The sequence below is a fragment of the Pimephales promelas genome, chromosome 5 (assembly GCF_988280905.1).
Source record: "Pimephales promelas chromosome 5, fPimPro1.hap1.1, whole genome shotgun sequence".
NCBI classification, from domain to species: Eukaryota; Metazoa; Chordata; class Actinopteri; order Cypriniformes; family Leuciscidae; genus Pimephales; species Pimephales promelas.
Window position 1 is genome coordinate 38,563,877 of NC_142773.1, and position 24,419 is coordinate 38,588,295.

A 24,419-nucleotide genomic window follows, 5' to 3' on the forward strand; every position below is an offset into this window, starting at 1 on the left:
GAGGCAGGTTTTTGCTTTGAAAAAAAGGGTAAATTGAAAAAATTGAGGGAAAAAAAGGGGTGATGAATATGGTACAATTCAGCTTTCTAGAAGCGAGTATGGTTTGTAAGCGTTTAGGGATAGGTTGTGAAATTGTTGCATTTGTGTTCCTGGTTAACCAACTGTCATTATCAGTTTTATGAACATGCATGGTGCTACTGTGACTCTGTAGATATCTGTTTTCATGTGATGTTAAACTTATTTCTTGTTATTTATAACTGTGATATGTATGGGAATTAAAGGGAAGGTTTTATACAATTCATCCGCTGTTATAGTTTTAAATTCGACAACATGGACTGCGTCTAACTTATCCTTTGTCCGCGGCATTATTTTAATGCAAACGTCGGTTAGAAGAACAGCTCATTGCCGCCATCTTGCCACTGAAAACGGTACTAACAGTTTTGACAAAAAGGAGGACATCAGCATTGAATGGTGAGGAGAAACCTTTTTGCTTTGCTAGAATTTCATAATAGTGACTAGTTAAGCACGACTAAAAACATTTACAAAAGAACTTCAAAAGAAAGTGTTGTTTCTGGGATAAATGTGTCTAATGGGCCGCGTTTAGAGGAGACTTAAATACTTCTAGGCCATACAAGTGAATGATTAAACTCAGATATTTAATGTCCATGTAACTATTTATTTATTTAAAGGCCTAGCCGCGTAATGACTGACCACCAGGAGGCGGAGCTGACTTTACCTCACCATTTTGTTCCCTTCAAAGTTTCTAACACACAAATGTAATTGCATTGATTTAACTGTTAGTTGTAGTTGGATGCTGAATAAAGTCTTTTTTTAACACTAAACATGCCGATGCATCGCTAGCGCTTCGATGTTCAAATTGGGATTGAAATAATTTCAGTTGGTGAAATGTTAACAAAATAATGTTACTTCTAAATTGAATTAAAGTTAAATCAGAAATATCAGCCTTAATTCGATTTGCAAAATTCAACTATTCAACTATGTTGATTCACCCGTGAGTAACGTTAAACGTTGGAGTGCTGGTTAATCAGCCCTATTTGAGTGTTCGGTTTTAATGTGATCGAGGGCCAGATTTGAAAAATGTCCTCAAATACAGTAAAATAACGTTATACTGGTAAACATGGTTTAGCAAGTTACCTCCATATTAAAATAAATTTGTCTTTGAGGTGTTAGTGAGAGATAGCTAACGTTACTGAATATGCAAGCTATGAAACATGAAACTATGAAGCTATCCAGCGTATAGTGCCAACAGAACAAGTTCATCCGGATTTCAAGTTATTGTGAACATTTAAATTGAAACAATTTGTCATTATGAACATTAAAAACAGTTTAGATTACAGCACAAGTCCCGATGACTCTTACAAAGATTCTGAGGTGAGATACGTCTTGGTTCCCTTTCGTAGTCACTTCGAGTTACGTCAGAAGTGACGGAGATTGGGGGTTTCGCATAGAAAGCCAATCCTCTTCGAGTATTAAAACACGAGCCAATGGCATGCAATGCCTTGGGGCTGCGGAAATTTGCATAGCGTACTCCGCCCTACTCCGTGAGTATAAAAGGAGGAAGTGAACGCAACCGCAGTTTGTTTTTCGCTTCGGAGCCAAGAGAACCTCTTCACTCCTGAAAGCACTGTTCAAGACTCTTCGAGACGAGCGTCCTCTTCAGTGTTGGTGTGACGGCGGTACCCAGCGAGATTCTGCATCGCCTGCGATCTGAGCAGTGGTCTGCCAGACTTTGCGCTTCTCCCTGGTCGCTTCAGCGCTGAAAGAGTGAATTTCCTCCTCTCATTGAAAGAGCTGCACGCGCACGTCTTTTTAAAGACGGTTCGCCCGTGCTCTTCTGGGTGTGATTGATTTCTGTCGTCATCTGATGGTCACGATCGCTGCTTTGTATGCCTGGGCATTTCAGCATGCAGCAGCAGCGTTCGTGGATGACTCATTTTCCTTCTGTGGGAACATGACCATCTCTACACTGAGGTCGAGACTCAATGATCTCACTTGAGTGAGAGTCCCGGTCCCCCCCGCTCGATCGGTTTCCTCCATAGGGGGCCCGTCGACCCGGGGACCTGGTGATTTACGGTGATGGTGTGGGATAAGCCCCGACGATTCCTCGGGCCACACCTCCCGCCTCAGTGCGAGAGCCAGCGAGCGTTAGTTCGATTCAGTCGGTTGCTTCTTCGGTGGCACCGGCTGCTTCGGGCAGCGCTCCAGATGATGATGCGATGTCGATCACAGCATCACTAGGCGGGCTTGACTCCTCGGGAAGTGAGGATGCGGCCGCGTTGCCTCCCTCGGGAGCGTCAGCGCCGCCGTGTCTGATCCCGCGATGATGGCCGTGCTATCTCGGGCGTCCGTGAGCATCGGGTGGGGGTGGAACTCCGCCCCTCCCCGATCTCTCGCGGCTGAATAATTGGTTTTTGGGTAACGCTGCCGCCTTACGGCCACGGCCAACCCCAATTTCCTTTTTTCCCCGAGTTGCATGCGGAACTGACACGCACTAAAAAAAAAAAAAAAAATAAAATAAATAAATAAAAAAGCGTGCTTAGTTCCCCGCCCTTCCTCCCCTCGGCGATGCGGCTGTCTGTGGGTACGCTGGGGCTCCCCCGGTCAACCGGCGGTTGCTCTCAGATGCCCCTCCAAAGCCTATGGGTTCTCGTCGTCTATGGCGGCGCGATTCTGTAGAGCGGCGGGACAGGCGGCCTCCGCCCTGCATATGATGAGCACCTACAAAGCTAGCTGCTCAGGAATGTGCACGAGGAGGTGACGGACCGAGCGAGCTGCGAGCCTGTCGCCTACCTTGTCCTTAAACGGGTCACGGAGGCGGTCGCTCGCTCCCTTGGTCAGGTGATGCCCACCGCTGTGGTCCAGGAGCATCATAATGTTCGGCGGTGCGGTCCAGGACTTTGCCCAGCACTTCTCGACCGCCTAGGAGCAGACGAAGGCGGTTTCTCTGCCCCGACGGCCAGCTGCTGCCTCCAACCAGCCGTCGGCTCGGACGCCTCCGCCAGCTCGCCGCCGAGGACGCCCCCCTGCGGCTCCCTTCCCTCCCACGCGGCCCCAGCAGCAGCCTTCAGCCGGTTCGCGTCGCGGAGGAGGCCACAGGTAAGCGTCCCAAGAAAAGAGCCCCCCTCAGGCCGCGTGCCCCGCTAGATGCCAGGCGAAGCGATGTTCCTGAGGCGGGCCGCTCAGTGATAGTGTCATGGTTTTTCTCAGGAGGCGGTGGCAGGGCCCCTCCTTCCCCGGTGGAGGGCCGGTGGAGAATCTTTTGTTCTAGCTAGCTCCCTGAGCTGGTTGAGGAAAAGCTGACACTGTCATTGAGCACACAGACTGGAATGAGCGCGCACGACGTCCAGTGCGTCGCCCCGTTCATTCCTCTCTGTCTCGGAGGGCGCGGAAGGGTGCGTGTGTCGTCCCCGGGCTACGCCAATCCCTTCCCCCTCTGTCGCCAGACCCCCGGCAGAACAGACCCCCGTGGAACGCTCTGCCTTCCCTGGTCTCTTCTGTCGGGGAGCGGGTTTCGACGGTGCATCCGGACGGGGTAACTCCTGCACGCATGCCGGTCGACCCGCCTCGCTGCCCCTCCGGGGGGACGTCTGTGGTTCGCATGACCCCGTTGGCTCACTTCCTGGAAGCCTGGCTAGCGCTTCCCGGGGTTCCCGCTGGGTCATCAGAACGATCGGATTCGGCTACGCGATTCAGTTCGCACGGTCTCTTCCCCGCTTCAGGGGAGTTCGCTCCACGATGGTTGGTGGCAATGCCCCAGTCTTGAGAGCGGAGATTGCGACCCTGCTGGCGAAGGGTGCAATCGAGACGGTCCCTCCAGCCGAGGTGAGGTCCGGGCTTTACAGCCCCTACTTCATTGTCCCCAAGAAAGACCGGTGGGTTACGACCGATCCTGGACCTGCGCATTTTGAACCGTTCTCTCCATCGACTACCGTTCAAAATGCTCACGGCCAAACGCATTTTCGAATGTGTTCGGTATCAGGATTGGTTTGCAGCGATCGACCTGAAGGACGCGTACTTCCATGTCTCCATTCTCCCTCGACACAGACCGTTTCTTCGGTTTGCCTTCGAGGGCCAGGCATACCAGTACGCCGTTCTCCCATTCGGGTTAGCTCTGTCCCCTCGCGTCTTCACGAAGATCGTCGAGGCAGCCCTTGTTCCCCTTCGCGAACACGGGGTTCGCATCCTGAACTATCTCGACGACTGGCTGTTACTAGCACACTCTCGAGCTCAGGTTTGCGAACACAGAGACCTGGTGCTACGGCACCTAGCCCGTCTGGGCCTTCGGGTCAACCGGGAAAAGAGCAAACTTTGCCCCGTGCAGAGGATCGCTTTTCTCGGCATGGAGATAGACTCGGTCGCCATGTCCGCGCAGCTCACGAACGAGCGCGCGCACTCACTGCTGGCTTGTCTTCGACAGTTCGAGGGCAAGAGTGCGGTTCCACTGAAACTATTTCAGAGGCTCCTGGGGCATATGGCATCCGCGGCCGCGGCAACGCCGCTCGGTTTGCTTCATATGAGACCGCTTCAGCTGTGGCTTCGCGATCGAGTCCCGAGGTGGGCATGGCATCGCGGCTCGCTCCGAGTTCCAGTGACTCCGACGTGCCGCCGATCCTTCTTCCCGTGGTCGAACCTCAGCTTTTTACGGACAGGGTCCCTATTCAGCGAGTTTCCAGGCATCTCGTTGTCTCCACGGATGCGTCTACCACGGGTTGGGGTGCCATGTGCAATGGGCATGCAGCCGCCGGTTCCTGGACAGGAGCCCAGCGCCTCATGCACATCAATTGCCTCGAGCTGTTGGCAGTACGGCTCGCCCGGCACCGCTTCCGAGCGTGCTCTAGGGCCAGCATGTGCTTGTCCGCTCAGACAACACTACGGCAGTAGCGTACATCAACCACCAGGGGGGGTCTACGCTCGCGCCGGTTGTCGCAGCTCGCCCGCCACCTCTTGATATGGAGTCAGAAGCACCTGAGGTCCCTTCGTGCAGTTACATTCCTGGAGACCGGAACCGGGCAGCCGCGAGCTGTCCCGGGCCCGTCCCATCTCCGGCGAATGGCGACTCCATCCCCAGTCGGTCCAGCTGATTTGGGACCAGTTCGGGGAGGCACAGTTAGACCTGTTCGCCTCTCGGGACTCGTCCCACTGCGCCCAGTTTATTCTCTGACCCGCGGCTCTCTCGGCTCGGATGCGCTGGCGCACAGCTGGCCACGGGGCCCACGCAAGTGTGCGTTCCCCCAGTGAGCCTCCTTGCACGGGTGTTGTGCAAGATCAAGGAGGACGAGGAGCAGGTCTTGCTGGTAGCCCCCTACTGGCCCACCAAGACGTGGTTCTCCGAACTCTTGCTCCTCGCGACAGCACCTCCTTGGCCTATTCCTCTGAGACCGGACCTACTCTCTCAGAGACGGGGCACTCTGTGGCACCCTCGTCCCGATCTTGGAGGCTGCACGTGTGGCTCCAGGACGGGACGAGGCAGGTTTGAGTTCGCTGCCACCTGCGGTGGCGGCAACCATCACTTCCGCAAGAGCGTCGTCCACGTGACACCTTTATGCGTTGAAGTGAAACCTCTTCGTCAATTGGTGTTCTTCTCGCTGAGAAGACCCCCGGAGATGTTCGATCGGAGTCATGCTTCCTTCCTGCAAGAGGGGTTGGAGCGCAGGCTGTCGCCCTCCACCCTTTGGATTATGTCGCGGCCATTGCCGCGTCTCATGATGCAGTGAAAGGTAAGTCTATGGGAAGCATGACCTGGTCATCAGGTTCCTGAGGGGAGTGAGGGGGCTAAATCCGCCTCCCTCCCCTCCTGCCCTCTGGGGACCTCTCAGTAGACCTGGGTGCTCTGCAGAGGCCTCCCCTGGAGCCTTTGCAGTCGGTAGAGTTTTTGCCCTGTCCTATGTGACAGCACTCCTGATTGCATTGGTATCCATCAGGAGAGTAAGGGACCTGCACGCACTCTCTGTTGACGAAGTGTGCCTGGAGTTCGGGCCGGCTTACTCTCACGTATTCCTGAGACCCCGGCCTGGATATATGCCCAAGGTTCCTACCACTCCCCTCCGGGACCTGGTGGTGAACCTGCAAGCGCTGCCCCTGGAGGAGGCAGACCCAGCCTTGGCACTGCTCTGTCCGGTACGTGCTCTCCGCACCTATGTCGACAGAACGCAGTGTTTCAGGACCTCAGACCAGCTCTTTGTCTGTCATGGGGGGAGCCAGAAGGGAAGGGCTCTCTCAAAGCAACGGCTGTCCCACTGGTTAGTGGATGCCATTGCTTTGTCTTACCAGCAGCAAGGCCTTCCGTGCCCCCTTGGTGTGACGGCCCATTCCACTCGGAGTGTAGCCTCCTCTTGGGCTTTAGCGCACGGCGCCTCGCTAACAGACATCTGCAGAGCTGCAGGCTGGGCGACACCCAACACCTTCGCCAGATTCTATAATCTGCGAATTGAGCCGGTATCCTCTCACGTACTCGTTTCGGCCAGTTCTGGATCCGCTCAGGTGTCTTCGCTTGCTCGCCACTCCACTCCCCGGACTGGATAAGTGCGATATTTCCTCAGTTCTTCCATTGAAGTCTTGAGTCCTCCAGCACCGACGATGCGGGCACCACTGCGTGGCTCTGGATGCTAGCTAGGTGCCTCCATGCGCACGGTTCCCCATGGTAACCGTCTCATGTGTATTATCCACTGTAAGCCTCTCTGAGCATGTGTCTTCCCTTGGCAAGCCATCTGCCACCCCTGGAGTTTAAATCAGTAGCCACCTGCGGTTGGTACTCCAGTGTTCCATATGCGTTCCTATGTGGCCATATGTGTATTCTTAAGTCCTCCCTTCGGTAGGCAGCTGGTAGCATGTCCCCTTCGGGATATGTTTCCCAGTGTACCTTGGTAATCCTGTGTCAAAGTCGGATCCCCAAAAAAAAAAAAAAAAAAAAAGAGGTAAGGCTCGGGGGTTCAGTCTTTCGCAGGGCACTGGAAGACAGCTTGAAGATGGCGTGATGGCACAGACCCCCAATCTCCGTCACTTCTGACGTAACTCGAAGTGACTACGAAAGGGAACGTCTCGGTTACGTATGTAACCCTCGTTCCCTGAGTAGGGAACGGAGACGTTACGTCTCCCTGCCACTTCTGCTGTATCGCTGGGTAGAGGCCGAGTTCAGTCTTGGCTCCTCAGCGAAGACATACTGCGGTTGCGTTCACTTCCTCCTTTTATACTCACGGAGTAGGGCGGAGTACGCTATGCAAATTTCCGCAGCCCCAAGGCATTGCATGCCATTGGCTCGTGTTTTAATACTCGAAGAGGATTGGCTTTCTATGCGAAACCCCCAATCTCCGTCACTTCTGACGTAACGTCTCCGTTCCCTACTCAGGGAACGAGGGTTACATACGTAACCGAGACGTTTTTTCTGCAGTATGAATGAAAAATGTCTTTTGAAACTGTTGTATATCTGAAAAAAAAATCAAAACATTGGTTTCTCCTTTTGTTTACTACAGCAAACTTGGGTTTCTTGAAAACCATATCTTTGAGAGCACAGTAGGCTCTCCTACACACACACACACACACACACACACACACACACACACACACACACACACACGCTGACACTTGTAGTGACTTGTTGAGATTGAAGAGCTTCTAAAAGCATGTTTTTCTCTCTCTTTTCTCTCCAGCAGAAGAATGTCTTTGAATCTACGCTGCAGGATCTGAGAAGTTTAATGCTCTTTCACACAGGGCAGCAGACACCATGAGCTCCATTCACTGCAGAGCCACGACTCACAACATACTTTCTGCTGTCTCTGGCACTTAGACCACATTGATTTGTTTTCTATGGGAGGACTGGAGCAGTTTTTGTGTGTGCGAAGAGGAGCCACTCATGCGAGCGCAGGACAACTGAGAGACTAGCAGAATTCGGTTGCATGGTGAGTTGATCCTCTCACACATATCTCAGCAATTTCCACAAAACTTATTTTCAGAGGAACTGAGACCAAAACTGTAATGTTAGAGAAACAGCTGATTTGTTTACACTTCTGTGTAAGAGGTAACTATATAGGCTATAGCTTTATTGAAATTACCAAAAGACATATGTCAACTGTTTTAGTTCTAGTTAACAACAATAATGTGAATAGCTCTGTAAGAATACCATGGTATAACCATCATGGTGTTGTCCAAAAATGGTGTTTAAATGGAAATACTATGATGCAATTTGTCAGTTTTGTCTACATTCTGGTCATAAAGAAGCTTTATATAATTGTAAAGTATACACATTTTATAATATTTCAATTTAATATGCAGATTCAAATCAACTGCATTTATAGGCCAATTCCCCAAACGTGTTAATACTTTGAGTTTGTCATGCTATCAAAGCATTGCAGCATTGTCTCAACCATTGGTGTGTTTTGGGGAGGTGCAACGTTTGCTTTTTCGAACAATGGCAGAGACAGGGAAATACTTGGGGAAACCTGTTTAATACGGGTTAGCGTTAAAAGTCCATAGATATCGCCTTCATGTTGATAACACTAGCGAATACGATGAGGCCTTTTTCTGTTTGTTCACGTGACATTTGACATAAAGCCTAAAGAAATTTATTGGATTGTATTGGATTATTTAAACTTTATTAATTAAACTAAAATATACAAGTTGGAAAGTTTAGCAATAGGGCTGTCAAACGATTAATCGCAATTAATTGCATCCAAAATACAATTCTTGTGTGTTATAAAGAAAATAATTGCGAGATATAAAGTCAGAATTGATTGATATGAAGTCGCAGTTGTGTGTTATAAAGTCAGAAATGCATGATATAAAGTCGAAATTGCATGTTGTAAAGTCAGAATTGTGAGATTTAAACTATTCTGAGTTAAAAAAAATGTCTTTTTTTCCCCTTAGAATTTGCCTGATAACTCGCAATTGTGAGTTTATATCTCCCAATTGTGAGAAAAGATGTCAGAATTTCGAGATATAAACTCGAAATTGTGAGAAAAGTCAGAATTGTGAGATAAAAAGTCGCAGTTCTGTCTTTTTTTCTCCCAATTCCGACTTTGTCTCATAATTGCGACTTTATATCTTAAAATTGCGACTTTATTTTTCAGAATTGCGACTTTATATCTTGCAATTGAGACTTTATTTGTCAGAATTGTGACTTTATATCACGCAATTGCGACTTTATTTCTCAGAATTGCGACTTTATATCTCGAAATTCTGACTTCATATCTCGCAATTGTGAGATAAATAGTCACAATTATTATTATTAATTTTTTTTTATTCAGTGGCGGAAACAAGCTTCCATACATGATGCCTCTCTTCATGATGTTTTGATGTAAGACATGACACTCTGAAACCTGTTTGGGGTCAGGTTGAGCTAACCTGCACGCTTTCTGAAAACGTTAAGTAGTTCATTTCCTTATGTGGGTGTTCTTAGACTAAAAAAAAAAAAGATTCATTTAAGGGATTAAATAATATTTGACTCATACTTTATCTAAAATTCCCCAAAAGGTGTAGCCTAATTTTTGGCTTGTAGTCTGTTAGCCGGTGGTAATGATGAGCCTTTAATGGGCTATATGCACGCATAAGCTCCGCATTTGACGCAAGGATGCTCGTCCATTTCCGGTTGTGGAGATTTAAGCGGAGGAGAACCGAGGAAAACGGGATTATGGCAGAGTCTTCAAAATGTACTGTCCTCCCGTCTTTGAAACGAAACGTACATACGTTTAGATGTAATTTTATATATAGTAATGTTTATTTAATATAATTTTAAAAAGAAGCATAAACACAACAAGGGGTGTCTGTTTTATCTGTTTTTGTGACTAACGTTTCTTTATTATAACCATGGAGTATAAAATCCAATATAAATTCTCGGTATTGCATTGGACTCTACGATCGGCGGAAGTTATCGAGCATCCTTATATCTTCACCGGAAATACCGCCGTGCATAGAGCCTATAGAAGCTAGTAGGGTAGGTAGTCCCCACGATGATTTAGAAGTATGTTTCTAGTGAAATATGAGTGCTATCTGATCAGATAGCACATGCTACAGCTCATCACCTATAAAATGGCATAATCATGCTGTCAGTCAGCAATGTTATAAATATATGCTGTTGTACCCATGTATTAAAATGCACCAATGAGCACTTGTGTTTTCAGGATGTTGAGGGTTTCCAGAGGTGGTGTTTTGAGGGTGCAGTCATTTCCCCATGGTTTCACAGACAAGGTTTAAATGCATGTTTGAGCTGTCTTAACTGAAAGCAACTTGCACCGAGATATCTTAAAATATACCAGGGTCATTGTTTTGTCTCGAGATGTACACCAGTAAAGTCTTTTTTTACTTAAGCTACTTAAATGCCCTAATTGAACTAAGGACTAATCTAAGCCCTATCTGTGCAACCGGGCCTTTGTGGTTTTGTTTTCATTAGGACAGGATATGGTTTTCTAGTCAGAGCTGGTTGAAACCCAAAACTTTCACGCATTTACATTTTCTTTAGTACATAACTCACCCTGAACCTAGAAAATAAGATTTTCTCATTTGTTTTGTTTTTTTGCAAATATTTACAAAGAAACGTCAAATAACACATAATGTGAAATTTTAGATTAGAAAGACGGAGCTTGACGTACTATTTACTTGTAAAACATGTATTTTTACAGTGTAGTTAGCAACTGGTTACAAAATGGTTTCTGATTCTTCCTGTTTCTTCATAACATCTGTTAGGTAACACCAGCTTTATGACAATTAACATGTCTTGAGATTTTTTTTTATCAGCGTATTGCTCTGAACGAGACTTTTAAACTTTTCAGATTGTGAATTCGTGAGGGTTCACTTATGAAGCTAGATTTTATGGGGGGGTTTCTATGACGTATATCAGGATGTGGTGGGTGTCTTTCGGTGAGCTGTTGTGGCTTTGTGTCATTCTGTTGCACGGAAAGCAGAACCGTGTGTCTCTGTCATGGTCTTAGAGCAAAAGCTTTCATCCTCCTCATTAGCATCACTAAAGCAGTGACAGAAATACGGCTGCCAGCACCCCTGCCTGTTCACCTCTCTCTCTCTCTCTTTCAGATGGCCTCACAGCGTTCTTCGCTGCTTCTCTGAAGATCCCTCTTTGCAGTTTAAGTCATATATCTCAGTATGGAAGAGCTCCGGACTGAAGCAGAGGAGAAGCAAGGATGAGAAAACTCTGACAGACAGACAACAGAGGAATTTAGCATTTCGCACAGTCTTCTAGACCAAAATCACGGACTATTTATTTATTTTTACTGGAACACTGAATGATGTTTCTGCTGGCTGTTATGTGTGTGTTGTACGTCTGGAGTCCAGCAACGTTGATCAGTGGACAGGGACAGACATCGAATAACATACCTCGGAAAACAGTGCCAATGGATAGTAAGTGTAATTTATGACAATTGTGTTTGGACATTTGACCAATTTTAAACCACATGAATCTTAATGATTTTGTATTTAATCATTTACAAGTGATATATAATTGTTAACTACGGCTGGAAGTTGTGCATAATTATTGAGCAGGTTTTCTTTTACAGGTAAAATGGCCAAAAAAAAGAGAGATTTAACTCACAATGAAGAGTCAGAAATTATTAAATGCCAATGAGATGGATGTGATACTATAGAAACTGTAAAGTTAAGGTGTGACCTTTGGTCAACCATTGATCATGGTCATAAAAACAGGTTTAGAAGAAAATCTGCATGTTAACTGCAAAAGAGTTTCTGTTGGTTTCACAATTAATTATACTCAGTCTCCAGAGCCACCATTTTTCAGATCTGCAAACTACCTGGAAATCTCCAGAAGTACAAGGTGTCAGGTTCTCGTGACTTTAAGGCAAGGCATCCTGAAACATGACCCCCTCTTGATAAAAATCACAAGTATTGTGAAATAGTTTATGGACTGGTTAACTCATGAGATACCAGCACCAGTCCGACAACAGTAGCGATGGTGAAGAAGTCATGGTGTGAGCTGCGACTAACAATGAGCAAGATGGGACCTTTAAGGGTAGATCAAATCCCAAATCATACTGCAGTTTCTGGAAGATATATTCCTCAAACAGTGGTGCAAGAGGAAGTGGTTCTGGTCCATCAAGGGTCACTCTCAGCCTATCTGTCTATAAAGCCATTCAGTCTTCATGTATTTCACAACTCTTCATGTTTCAGGATTCTTTACCTTAGCAACATACAAGTTTTACCCATGCTTTTTTGCTTAAAGGTGAAGACCCAACTTTATGTATGTTTTGTAAAATTCCTTTATCTGTCAAACATTTTTTAGTAGATTGTCCTGGACTTAACGCAAGCAGAAGGCTCTTTTATGAAGTTACTTCTTTGAAGGACACAATTAATGAGATTATGCCTGAAAAGGTTCTGGATTTTTTTTTTTTTTAAATGTATAATATGACTTCTTGTTTATATTTGTTTTGTTTTTGTTGTATTTATATGATGTTTGTATTTTTGTAAATGAATTTTTGCCATGAAAATAGCTCTGACATGGCATGAAATAAAATAATCTGAATCTGATTACCTTAGCAAAGTGTCTGAGAACCTGATACCTTGTACTTCTGGAGACTCCAGGTAGGGTGCAGTTCTAGAAAATCATGGCACAGGAGACTAAAGGGTTTCTGATGGTTTTGCACCTAAATCTTAGTCTTTTGCATTTCATATCTTTTCTTCACAAACTGTTTTTTGTGACCCTGCTGTCCCCAGGAGCGTTTCTTGTTCAATAATTTAGCATTTCTATAGTATCACATCCTTCTAATTGGCTTTTAATAATTTCTCTTCAGTGTGAGTTAAATCTCTCTTTCTTACTTTTTTTGGTTCATTCTACCTGTGAAAGAAAACCTGCTTAATAATTATACACATCTGAAATAAGGTGTTGTCCACTTCCAGCCCTCATTAACAATACCTTTTTTTAATTTAAATATTATATAAAAATTGTATAGTACTTATTAAGATTGATGTGGTTCAGAAATGTGTTTGAAATAAAAGCATGATCAGAATATCGACTTGCATAATAATTATGCACGCACCGTATTTGTGTACATTTAAACCCCAACCGAGCAAGCCAAAGGTGACAGACGAGATACAGGACTACATTCCTTTGTTTTCAAACAACATTTACTTGTCCTGTGTGTGAGTTTTCCATTTTTGGCAAATGTTTGCAACTCCCACCCTTGACTGTGGCCTTCATTTGTTGCTAGGTAATGGAGGACGTTTGTTTCGCGAGGAGGGTGTTTGGAACTACACCACTATGCTTCTGCGGGAAGACCTCAACATGCTCATCCTGGGTGCCAGGGAAGCCATTTTTGCCCTCGATCTAGATGACATTACAGTCAAGAAGGCCATGGTGAGGTCTTAAATGCATTCTTATGCTGTGATAAATGTGTTCACCTCAGGGTTCCCACGTGTCCTTGAAAGTTTGTGAATCTGAATTTTTTTTTTTCAAGGAACTGGAATGTTTTTGAAAATAAACATGCATAGATACAGGTCCTTGACAGTGCTTTAATTTATTTTGTGCAAGAAATTTTCTAGGGAAAAAAATCTATATTATGTCCTCCGCTCTGCTAATGTGTTATTTTGCCAACACTTCGTAGCCAATGCATACTAGCTCGCTTGATTTACGTTAGTTACACGCATTTATGCTTTACGTTAAGTAAAGTTTCCAGCGTGAGGAACTTTGTTTTGTACGTCGCTATGACGTTCACTCGCGCAAAACTAACAATAGGTGCTAATCAATACCCAGGTCTAAAGTTGGAATTGGATTTTTCTCCTTTCTTGTAACAGGCTATATCCATAAGTTATGTTTTGCTTTATGTATCAGTCTATATAGATATTTAAAATTGCATCTTGATGTGAAAAGAGGTAAAATATAGAAATTGTAAAGGTATTTAACATCTGAGACTGTACATATTTATTAGAGTATGAAATTGAATTTGTCATATAAAGTAACGTCTTGTTATATGTATCCATTTATATTGATATTTTAAGCTATCCTGATATGTAAATGTGATTTGTCTCATCTAAAGTAAGTTGTTCCTATTGCTCTTCGTCAGGTGATATGTGCAGATGAGCACCTGTGACTTTAGGTCATGTGACTACATGCAGATATATAGCTTGCAGTCTATTGACTGCCATTTTTGAATTTGCCCTGACGAAGGCCAATGAGGCCGAAACATGTTGGCATATGTTTTTAATGGATAGCCAAGTTTAAATAAAGGCTTTTATATATTTATTTTCCTTTTGAGTGCCTCAGAATTACTGTTTATCTGGGTAACAATAGGTGCGTTCCATTCGACCGTAAGTGGACTGCGAAGTGGACTTCACAGGGTATTTCGCCATCTTAAGTGAGATTCCAATTCGAAGGGAACGAACATGTTCAGTTCGAAGGGCACTGCAAACGGCATAGGGAATAAGGGAACATCGATACATCACTTCACAGGAAGTCAGTGAAGTCCACTTCAACTTATATACCGTGTTCAGGGAGTAGGGAGCAGTGAACACTGCGTAGGGACCCTGTCGAATGGAACGCACCTAATGTATCCTACAAGGTAACACGACGTAACCTTGCTCTCACAAGTCCTTGAATTTGAGGTTAGTGGACCTGGAAAGTCCTTGAAATCTCCTTGAATTTGAAGGTAACCAAGGTGTAGGAACCCTATACAGGGATGATGATAAGTTGTGTTGTTTCTCCTCAGGTGAATTGGGCAGTCACAGAACAGCAGCAAAATGATTGTTCCTATAAAGGAAAAGATGCTACGGTGAGTTTTCACATTTGGAATTCAATAAAACAATTGCATTTTGGGCATATATGTGTGTGTGTGTGTGTAAAAAAAATGTTTTGACAAATAATACCTTGCACCAACTTTTATTGTGTCTTATTATCTGTCTTGCTATATATTGGTAGATATGTACATTTTGATCACCTGAAGTATATTAATTTATTGTAAATGCAGAGTATTCAGTTTTAAGACATTCTTTGTCTGAGAAATTTTTTAAAATGTACTTAAATTATATTCTCAAAATATAATTTATGGAATGATCTTTATTTTTATTGATCTTTATGTGTGTCATTGTATAGATGCTGCATGAATTTTATATGTTATGCAAATATCAAGGTAAAAAGAGGTTTAAAGACAAAGCAAAATGCAAGAAAGTACAACCTGCATGTATTGATCATTTCAGCAGATATCGACAGATATTATCAAGTAAAAGCCAAAAACAACCACTAGAACTTATTCATTCGAAGAACACATAGGAAAGGGAAGTGTTTGGTTCTGCTTGGTTAGACATTGTGGTCAGAATTGAGAATAGGTCTTTACACAAAGATCACATCATTTATTTGTTTCTCACGGCAAAATTGTTTGTTTTTTCTTTAGAATGACTGCAGAAACTATATCCGAATTCTTCATAAAAATAAAAATGGCAGTATGTATGTTTGTGGAACCAAAGCATTCAACCCATCCTGTGACCATATGGTGAGTCTCATCTATTATATTCAGTGTTAGAGACTACAAACATAGAATGTGCAGAAGACAGTGGTTTATGTGTTTTTTTTTCACGTGTTATTCTTAGTCCTATGCAAATGGTCAGCTGAATTTAGCGAACAAGCAAGAAGATGGAAAGGGGAAATGTCCATTTGATCCTCATCAACGATACACGTCTGAGATGGTTGGTACGTACTTGACTGTTTATTCATAATTTTGCCAGTTAAAAACAGATTAAGCACAATCGACACCTCTACTGACTCATATGCAACTATAAACAAGTGTTAATTTAGTGCCACATCATCTTTTTCATGTTTTTTGTCTCTTGCAGATGGAGCGTTATACACTGCCACTTCAATTAACTTCCGGGGTTCAGAGCCAGTTATGATGCGCAGCACGGACGAAATCATACGGACAGAGTTTGCAAGCACTTGGCTCAATGGTGAGATAATGGGCATGTCTAAACAAACCTTCAACCACAGTGTGCTAAAGACCGTTACAACACATTAGAAAACTAATTGCAATACCTTGCAACACTCTGGCAAACACCACTCGCATTTATATTTTTTAGCTTTTTCAGCCACAAGACAATAATACATATTTTTTTGTGGCTATTAAGCTTGGATATAGTTATTTGTTAGCATGCCATTGCCCATTCATTTCAATTGCAGAAAGTACACATCCTGAATGCTGAAATCTTTGCTTCATTCCCTGAAATATTTTTTTGCCAATTCATAGTTTTCAATCACGGAGAACTAGAGCGCAAAACATCAATAGATCTGCAACATAGGTCTGTCAATTCCTCCATCTGTTTCAAGCCATGAATATTTAGATCACCTTTTAAGAGAAGAGAAACAAAGATGTGTGAGCAAACTGCAAGTTTCGGGAACTTGCAATCAATTTAGAGAACCTGTTGCAGCATTTCAATCATTATAAACAGCAGAACCTTCAAAAACACTTAGCCCAAAGGCACTTAAAGGGACACTATGCAGTTTTTTTAGCTTACCTGAACAGCTTCGGAGTTATCGAAATGGTTATATGACTTCTTTCGGGTTGAATTGTGGCCGTCTCGCCCGGAAAGCCACTCGTCTCGTCCCGCCGGATCTATGTATTTAATCATGTGATAATTCTCACCACTAACAACATATATTAGATCTCATTAAACGACAAATTAAACACAATGTACTATTGTATGTAACACGTCACGCCATGAGTGGTATTTACGACAGTAATGTTAAATACAAGTACTCCACAGGGACTCTAGGGGTCGCTGTTTGACAAACAGAATTCCTGCATTGTGTCCCTTTAACACTAAGGCAAAATGTCCTAATTGAACTAAGGCCTAAACCAGGCTTAATCTAAACCCTGTTTGTGAAACCAGGCCTTAAAGTGGCTAATGTAATAAGACTGATATTAAAGGACAACTCCGGCGCAAAATGAACCTTTGGTCTAATTACACATTGTTACCTAGTGAACCGTTATCTGAGATTTGTTTTCATGATTGCCGAATGTAAATAGTTTTATCTCTAAAAACAGTTTAGCCTATAACGCTAGTATAATGCTAGTATATGGGGCATAGAGTAATGACAAATAAAAATCGCTTGCTATTACCACTAACAAGGCTCAAAATAGCCCCACACTAACACAACACCCTAATAAGGGTCCCTACATTCAAACCGAAGCATTGAGAACTTTGTCAGTGTCCACACAGTTTAATAAGAAGATATTTTATACACACAGTCAACTTTGCGAATACAGGAAGAAGCCATCTTTGAAAAATAGGCTCTACCAGTCGATCTACGAACGCCGATCCATGTGCGCTGGTGAGATGTGAATAAAGTGATACGGTGAGCGCGAACAGTAGGAAACATGTACATATTGAAGAGAAGAAAACGGTTCGTGTTTGTGTTTCTTCCGAAAACAACGGACCATATGAGATTCTGCACAGTTCAGCGCATTTGGATCCAAGTTGGACTGGTAGAGACTATTTTTCAAAGATGGCTTCTTCCTGTATTCGCGAAGTTGACTGTGTGTATAAAATATCTTCTTATTAAACTGTGTGGACACTGACAAAGTTCTCAATGCTTCGGTTTGAATGTAGGGACCCTTATTATGCTGTCGTGTTAGTGTGGGGCTATTTTGAGCCTTGTTAGTGGTAATAACAAGCGATTTTTATTTGTCATTACTCTATGCCCTATATACTAGTGTTATACTAGCATTATAGGCTTAACTGTTTTTATAGATAAAACTATTTACATTCGGCAATCATGAAAACAAATCTCAGATAACGGTTGACTAGGTAGCAATGTGTAATTAGACCAAAGGTTCATTTTGCGCTGGAGTTGTCCTTTAATAGATCAAATTAACTACACAGCTTATTGATTATGCGTACTATATAAAAGCAAGCAGTGTAAATGTCTAATGTGAAACTTTATGCATTGAGTTCAAATTCTGGGTTCAGCTGCTTGTGAATAGTATGTTTTATTAATAAGGGTTAGGGGCTTAATGGATTAAACCACATTAAGTATTTACTTTAAAATGGGAAACTACGGACGGGCTCATCTGCTTGCCTATTTATAGTATGCATCAACAATAAACTTATACTGAATCTGATCTTTTAATATCACTGTCTTATATATAATTATTAGTAATTATAATTACTGGCAGTCAACAGAGGAAAGCCTTGTTTTGCCCGCCAGGTGTGCATTACTGTAATAAGGGTGTGACATCACATAAAAACTATGAATTACTATGCAATTTATCATAAATGCGTTCTACTTTTCAATGGCAAGCAATGTAGAAACCTGCTTTTTCCTACATAATAGTGTTATGTTATCTACTATTTGGGGTTAAAAAACCTAATCATGTGACAGGAACCCAATGTATAAAAGTATGCGGATATGGTTAGTGGTTCATTTGTTTTTAAACATGAGCATAAACTAGTTTTCTTAAACCGTAGAGTGACTGTTGGTGCCCGACTTCTAGGTTTGAGTGTCTGCTGATCACAGTCATGGTTCGAAACACACAGTTCTGTGGGTGAAAACACATTAAAGCTGACAGGAAGGTCATTGTAACTGAAATATGTTATTTATTTGCCTTTTAAGAACCAAATTTTGTCTACATGGCCCACATCCCGGAGGGAGAATCGAGCCCAGAGGGCGACGACGACAAGATCTATCTGTTCTTCAGCGAGACCGCGGTGGAATATGATTCATACACCAAGGTGGACATCTCTCGGGTGGCTCGTGTCTGCAAGGTAAACGCCCTTGGAGTCATCTCTATATGATTAGGAGGCAGCATTTCCTATCTGTACCTCACATATGATATCTATGCAAAATAATGTAATTTTTTTTCCACGCAGGGAGACTTGGGTGGGCAGAGGACGTTGCAAAAGAAGTGGACATCATTTCTAAAAGCGAGGCTTGACTGTCCCATTCCAAAAGTTAACCTGCCTCTTCTGGTCCAGGACATGTTCCACGTGTGCCAAGATAACTGGACCACCTGTGTCTTTTATGGTGTTTTTACTCTACAATTGTAAGTTTGAGCTCTTTGATTTTGCCAATTACTTGCACTCTCAAACCAAACTTTAAAAGATTCGATGCCACAAACCATTGAGACTGATGTGTCGTGTCGTATCGGCAGAGACTCCTCTCAATACTCTGCAGTATGTGCATACAAAATTGAAGACGTCAGGACGGTGTTCTCAAAGAGCAAGTTTAAGGCTCCTTTTACCGTCGAGACGTCGTTTGTGAAGTGGGCGATGTACTCGGCTGAACTACCTGACCCTCGACCTGGAGCAGTGAGTCTTCTGTTCAATATTTCTGTTTCCACATTCGCTCAATATTAAAGGACAACTCCGGCGCAAAATGAACCTTTGGTCTAATTACACATTGTTACCTAGTCAACCGTTATCTGAGATTTTTTTTCATGATTGCCGAATGTAAATAGTTTTATCTCTAAAAACAGTTAAGCCTATAATGCTAGTATAACGCTAGTCTATAGGGCATAGAGTAATGACAAATATTTTTTATTACCACTAACAAGGCTCAAAATAGCCCCACAGTAACACGGTAGCACAATAAGGGTCCCTACATGCAAAACGAAGCATTCAGAACTTTATCAGTGTCCATACAGTTTAATAAGAAGATATTTTATACACACAGTCAACTTCACGAATACAGGAAGAAGCCATCTTTAAAAAATAGTCTCTACCAGTCGATCTACGAACGCCAATCCAAGTGCGCTGAACTGTGCAGAATCTCATATGGTCCATTGTTTCCAGAAGAAACACAAACACGAACCGTTTTCTTCTCTTCAATATGTACATGTTGCCTACTGTTCGCGCTCACCTTATCACTTTATTCACATCTCACCAGCGCACTTGGATCGGCGTTCGTAGATCGACTGGTAGAGACTATTTTTCAAAGATGGCTTCTTCCTGTATTCGCGAAGTTGACTGTGTGTATAAAATATCTTCTTATTAAACTGTATGGACACTGACAAAGTTCTCAATGCTTCGGTTTGAATGTAGGGACCCTTATTATGTTACTGTGTTACTGTGGGGCTATTTTGAGCCTTGTTAGTGGTAATAACAAGCGATTTTTATTTGTCATTACTCTATGCCCTATAGACTAGCGTTATACTAGCATTATAGGCTAAACTGTTTTTATAGATAAAACTATTTACATTCGGCAATCATGAAAAAAAATCTCAGATAACGGTTGAATAGGTAACAATGTGTAATTAGACCAAAGGTTCATTTTGCGCCGGAGTTGTCCTTTAATGGATACCAAAGTTAAGTAACTTTCCCTTTGCTTCTCACTAAAGTGCATTGATAATCATGCCAGAGAACAGGGCTTCACCAAAACCCTGGATCTGCCGGACAAAACGCTGCAGTTCGTTAAAGAAAAGCCTCTGATGGACCAGGCAGTCTCGCCCATTAGAAATCAAGCCCTGCTGGTGAAGAGAGGCACTGCTTTCACTAGAATTGTGGTGGCCACAGCGACTGCCTTGAACGGGAGCAACTATCACGTCACGCTCATTGGGACAAGTAAAGATGCCTCATGTTAATCTAGTTTTTTTATTTATTAGTAAACCCTCAAAAGAAATTTAAATATATTAAAATATGTTATACAGAATGCGTTTAATTGTCAGAAAAATGTATGCACAAATGTTTTCTTTATGCAAAATTAGTATTAGCATTTGTGATGTGCACCCAATGATTTTTCTACACCATTACTAATACAGATAATATAATTAATATGATATCATTTAATATATGCAAGACATTTAATGGCATCTTCAGCTGTGTAAGTGTGTTTAACTGTTGTGTTCTGTTTTGTTATGTTTCAGAGAGCGGTTCAGTGCTGAAAGCTGTGAATTATGAGAGAGAGATGGTTATTATGGAAGAGATTCAGGTATTTGAGCCCTCAGAGCCCGTCAAGATACTGCGACTTTCCAACACCAAGGTAAAAAAACCAGATCAATGTGTTTCTTTCTCACTTAGCAACAATATGAGCTGTTTATTTCTCACTTAGCAACATCGTGAGCTGTGTTTGTTGTCCAATTTTATACTCTCTCTGTTTCTGTCAGCAAAGCGAACTTGGTAAAACAACAATGCCAAAGTCATGGGTTGAATGGTCAAATCTTAAATAGCAGTTAACAATTGTTTTCTGTATACACTAATGTTCAAAAGTTTTTTGAAAGAGGTCACTAATGTTCACCAAGGCTGCACCAAATTACAAATACAGTAAAATTATTAAATATAATACTATAGACCTTATTCAGAGCAGCGCCATGACAGGTATGAAAGTGAGGCTGTGAGGGATAGATGTACCGTGTTTCCAATGGCATCCGCTGTAAAAAGCTGAATAAAGCTGCTAGATTACTTACAATTTTCCACAGCTTACATTGTCGGGAGTTTTTTGTCAACTGAAATTTCTTGGAAAGACATTTTTCCAGTGTTTCATGAGCAGAAAAATCCGAAAACACATTAAATAACAGTACAGCCCATTGAAGAGATGCAAGTTTATCCCTCACAGCCTCGCTTTCATTCTCATTAAAAATCAAAGATGGCGCTGACGTGAATAAGGCGTATTATATAACAGTAATATTATGAAATATTACTAATATTAATGTTTTCTATTTGAATATATTGTAAAATGTAATTTATTCCTGTGATCAAAGCTGAATTTTTTTAGCTACAGTCTTCAGTGTCACATGATCCTCCAGAAATTATTCTAATATGCTGATTTGCTGCTTAAATTACATTTATTATTATTATCAATGTTGAAAACAGTGGTGCTTCATATTTTTGTGAAAACTCAAATACACAAAACAAAAATAACAATTATAATAGGGGTGTAACCATACCATCATTTTACAATTCGATACATATCACGATAGTGAACTCACGATACGATATTATTGCGATACTCCAAGACATATGGTAAAAGGTTAACAAAAAATATAGTGTTGATTAAAATGCTACATTTGATATTACATTGTGGGTTTAAATGAATAGGCTTGGACTTGGTGCTTGCAACCCAAGGACAATGGTGACACCAAAATAAAAATATTCTTGATTCTGAAGCTGAAAATACATTTTAGATGAATATGCATGGCCTCTTTCACTGACTAGATATATTAGACACTTCGCATTATCAGGACCCATAAATATTCCCACATTGCATTATTATACATTATAATCAAAATTATATTAATGTAGTACTTACACTAAAACTCTGAAAACTTGAAAAAAAAAATTTTTCATTTTTATTTTGGGGGGACTATCCACGATACATATTGTTACTATCAACGGTATGTATTGTTGCATTTTTGTATTGCGATATATTGTGGCACGATATATTGTTACACCCCTAAATTATGACAAAAATAACTAAATAAAACAAAATAACAATACTTTTATTTTATACAATTCATACAATTTAATGCATCCTTCATTTCTTTTAAAAATATATATTTCTGACCTTAAACTTTTAAATGGTGTTGTGTCACACATGTGTTGTTTTAAAGGATTATTTTGGGTTATGTATGTTCAGCTTGGACCAATAATAATTGATTAACCTATATATAGAGATGTTAAGTTATGTGATGTCATCCCAACAACAGCTATACGTGGGTTCGGAGGTGGGCGTGGTGCAGCTGTCCATTAGTGAATGTGGGCGGTACCATACGTGTCTGGACTGCGTTCTAGCCAGGGATCCGTACTGTGGCTGGGACCTCAACACCGAACGCTGCTCTACCATAGACGACACACACAGAAACAGAACCAGGTCAGAAGACACATATAATATAATATATGCATTAGGGTGATGGAAATTTGACGGGAAAAATGAATCAAAAATGTGTTCTTTATGCAAAATGTATGTACCAGCATATATTTTTAAGTGATAATTTCGCACACCATTACGAATATTGATATTGGCATATTACTGATTGCTGTAATACTTCCACAGCACCGTGATTCAGAGTTTGAGTGACGGTAACGCCAGTCAGTGTCCGCCAATAGGTAATTGTAACACAGTATATCCCAAAATCTTTAATTTGTAGCCTATGTTTTGGTCAAATCTACATCTAGACCTTGTATTACAGGTGTCAGTAAGCCGGTCAACATCTCGGTTTTCCATGGCAATACCGTGAAGCTGTGGTGCCAGCCTTATTCCAACCTGGCAAAGGTTCACTGGCAGCTGAACGGACTGCCAATCACACCGTCAAACACCTTCCAGATCCTCTCGGACAGCCTAATGATCCTCAACGCCACCGCAGAAGCCAGCGGCCACTACACCTGCAGTTCTGTCGAGGGGAAATACGAGGCCCAGCACGTGGCATATCATCTAACAATGTGGTCAGGACCTGGGACTACAGCATCCCTCAGGGACATTAAGGAAAAAGAGAACACCCTAGTGGCGATGGTGGTGGTATTGTCGTTAATTCTAGCAATGCTAGTGATTTGGAACCTGTACAAAGGACATTTACCTTTGCCATGTTGCCACAGTAGGGTAAAGGACACGACAAACAGGTGCGGAGACGAGAGGTTCTCTGGAAACCAGGCTCAACAACGTAAAGCAGCGTCATCGACAGTGAACATGAACAGCAACAACAACCATCCAGACATCCAGAGGTGTTCCATCTCTAGAGAAACAGACAGACTCTCAACCACGGTTGGTTCCTCAGGTCAGATCTCAATGACGTATATAGATGATGAGTCAGAGATCTGAGGTCGTTGTTATGCGCAGACTTGCTAATGCAGCTAATGTGATAGTTCATCTTTTAAATGCAGACCACGGGTGCTGGATCCTCTTTTGCACCTGCTAACTCTTGACTAAACTGCTGTTTTGACCCACTTTGTGTCCTTGATGAATTGCCTTACCATATGCCAAATGTGGTGTGAAACACCATGTTTTATATGAAAAAAAAAAAAGAATAAGACACTGAACCAGACTTTTGAGCATAAAGCCTGGCAAAGAACTGCCAAAGTCCCTTCAAAGTCAAATCACTTGGTGGCCATATTTGTAACGCCACTAGGCAGCTATTTCAATTATGCAAAATCAGCGTTAGTGTGTCAAACTGCTTGGCAATATTTCAAATATTTGTTGAGATGCCTCAAGATTTGTTGTTGCTTGTCTTTAAAATAGCTTTTAAAAAGCGGATTTCATCATGCGAGAGGAATTACAAGCTGAGCCAAGCAACACATCGAAAACATTTGGGGAGACTTGTTTATAGGCTCTTCCTCATTCCCAAACCATACACGACTACATCACATAGGCTACTAGCAGCCATACAGCATGTACATATCCTCATACACACAAATACACTCTCTAGTGGGTTTTGTTGAACCGAATCGCCCTGCTGTTTCCTCACTATACGCCAAATCATTTGCACAGCCCACTATTTTTATCTGAAACCATAGCAGTAAATACCCTGAACCCACAG

General features: G+C 42.5%; 1 protein-coding gene across 3 annotated transcripts; it reads left to right on the forward strand.

The window, feature by feature from the left end:
* Positions 1 to 1,373: 1,373 nt before the first annotated feature.
* sema4e (semaphorin 4e) lies at positions 1,374 to 23,829 on the forward strand. 3 transcript variants are annotated; one of them, XM_089131493.1, is made up of 16 exons: positions 1,374 to 1,392; positions 7,671 to 7,916; positions 11,041 to 11,364; positions 13,182 to 13,327; positions 14,676 to 14,738; positions 15,357 to 15,455; positions 15,553 to 15,652; positions 15,796 to 15,906; positions 18,569 to 18,720; positions 18,826 to 18,998; positions 19,107 to 19,263; positions 20,292 to 20,514; positions 20,817 to 20,932; positions 22,596 to 22,759; positions 22,943 to 22,995; positions 23,079 to 23,829. In XM_089131493.1, exons 3-16 carry the CDS (start codon positions 11,250 to 11,252, stop codon positions 23,702 to 23,704), a joined length of 2,298 nt encoding a protein of 765 aa, XP_088987619.1. In that variant the 5' UTR covers positions 1,374 to 1,392; positions 7,671 to 7,916; positions 11,041 to 11,249; the 3' UTR covers positions 23,705 to 23,829. The 3 variants fall into 3 exon arrangements, with proteins under 3 accessions (XP_088987619.1, XP_088987618.1, XP_088987617.1); XM_089131492.1 differs by having other exon boundaries at positions 1,377 to 1,392; positions 7,668 to 7,916; XM_089131491.1 differs by lacking the exon at positions 1,374 to 1,392 and having other exon boundaries at positions 7,605 to 7,916.
* Positions 23,830 to 24,419: the final 590 nt, after the last annotated feature.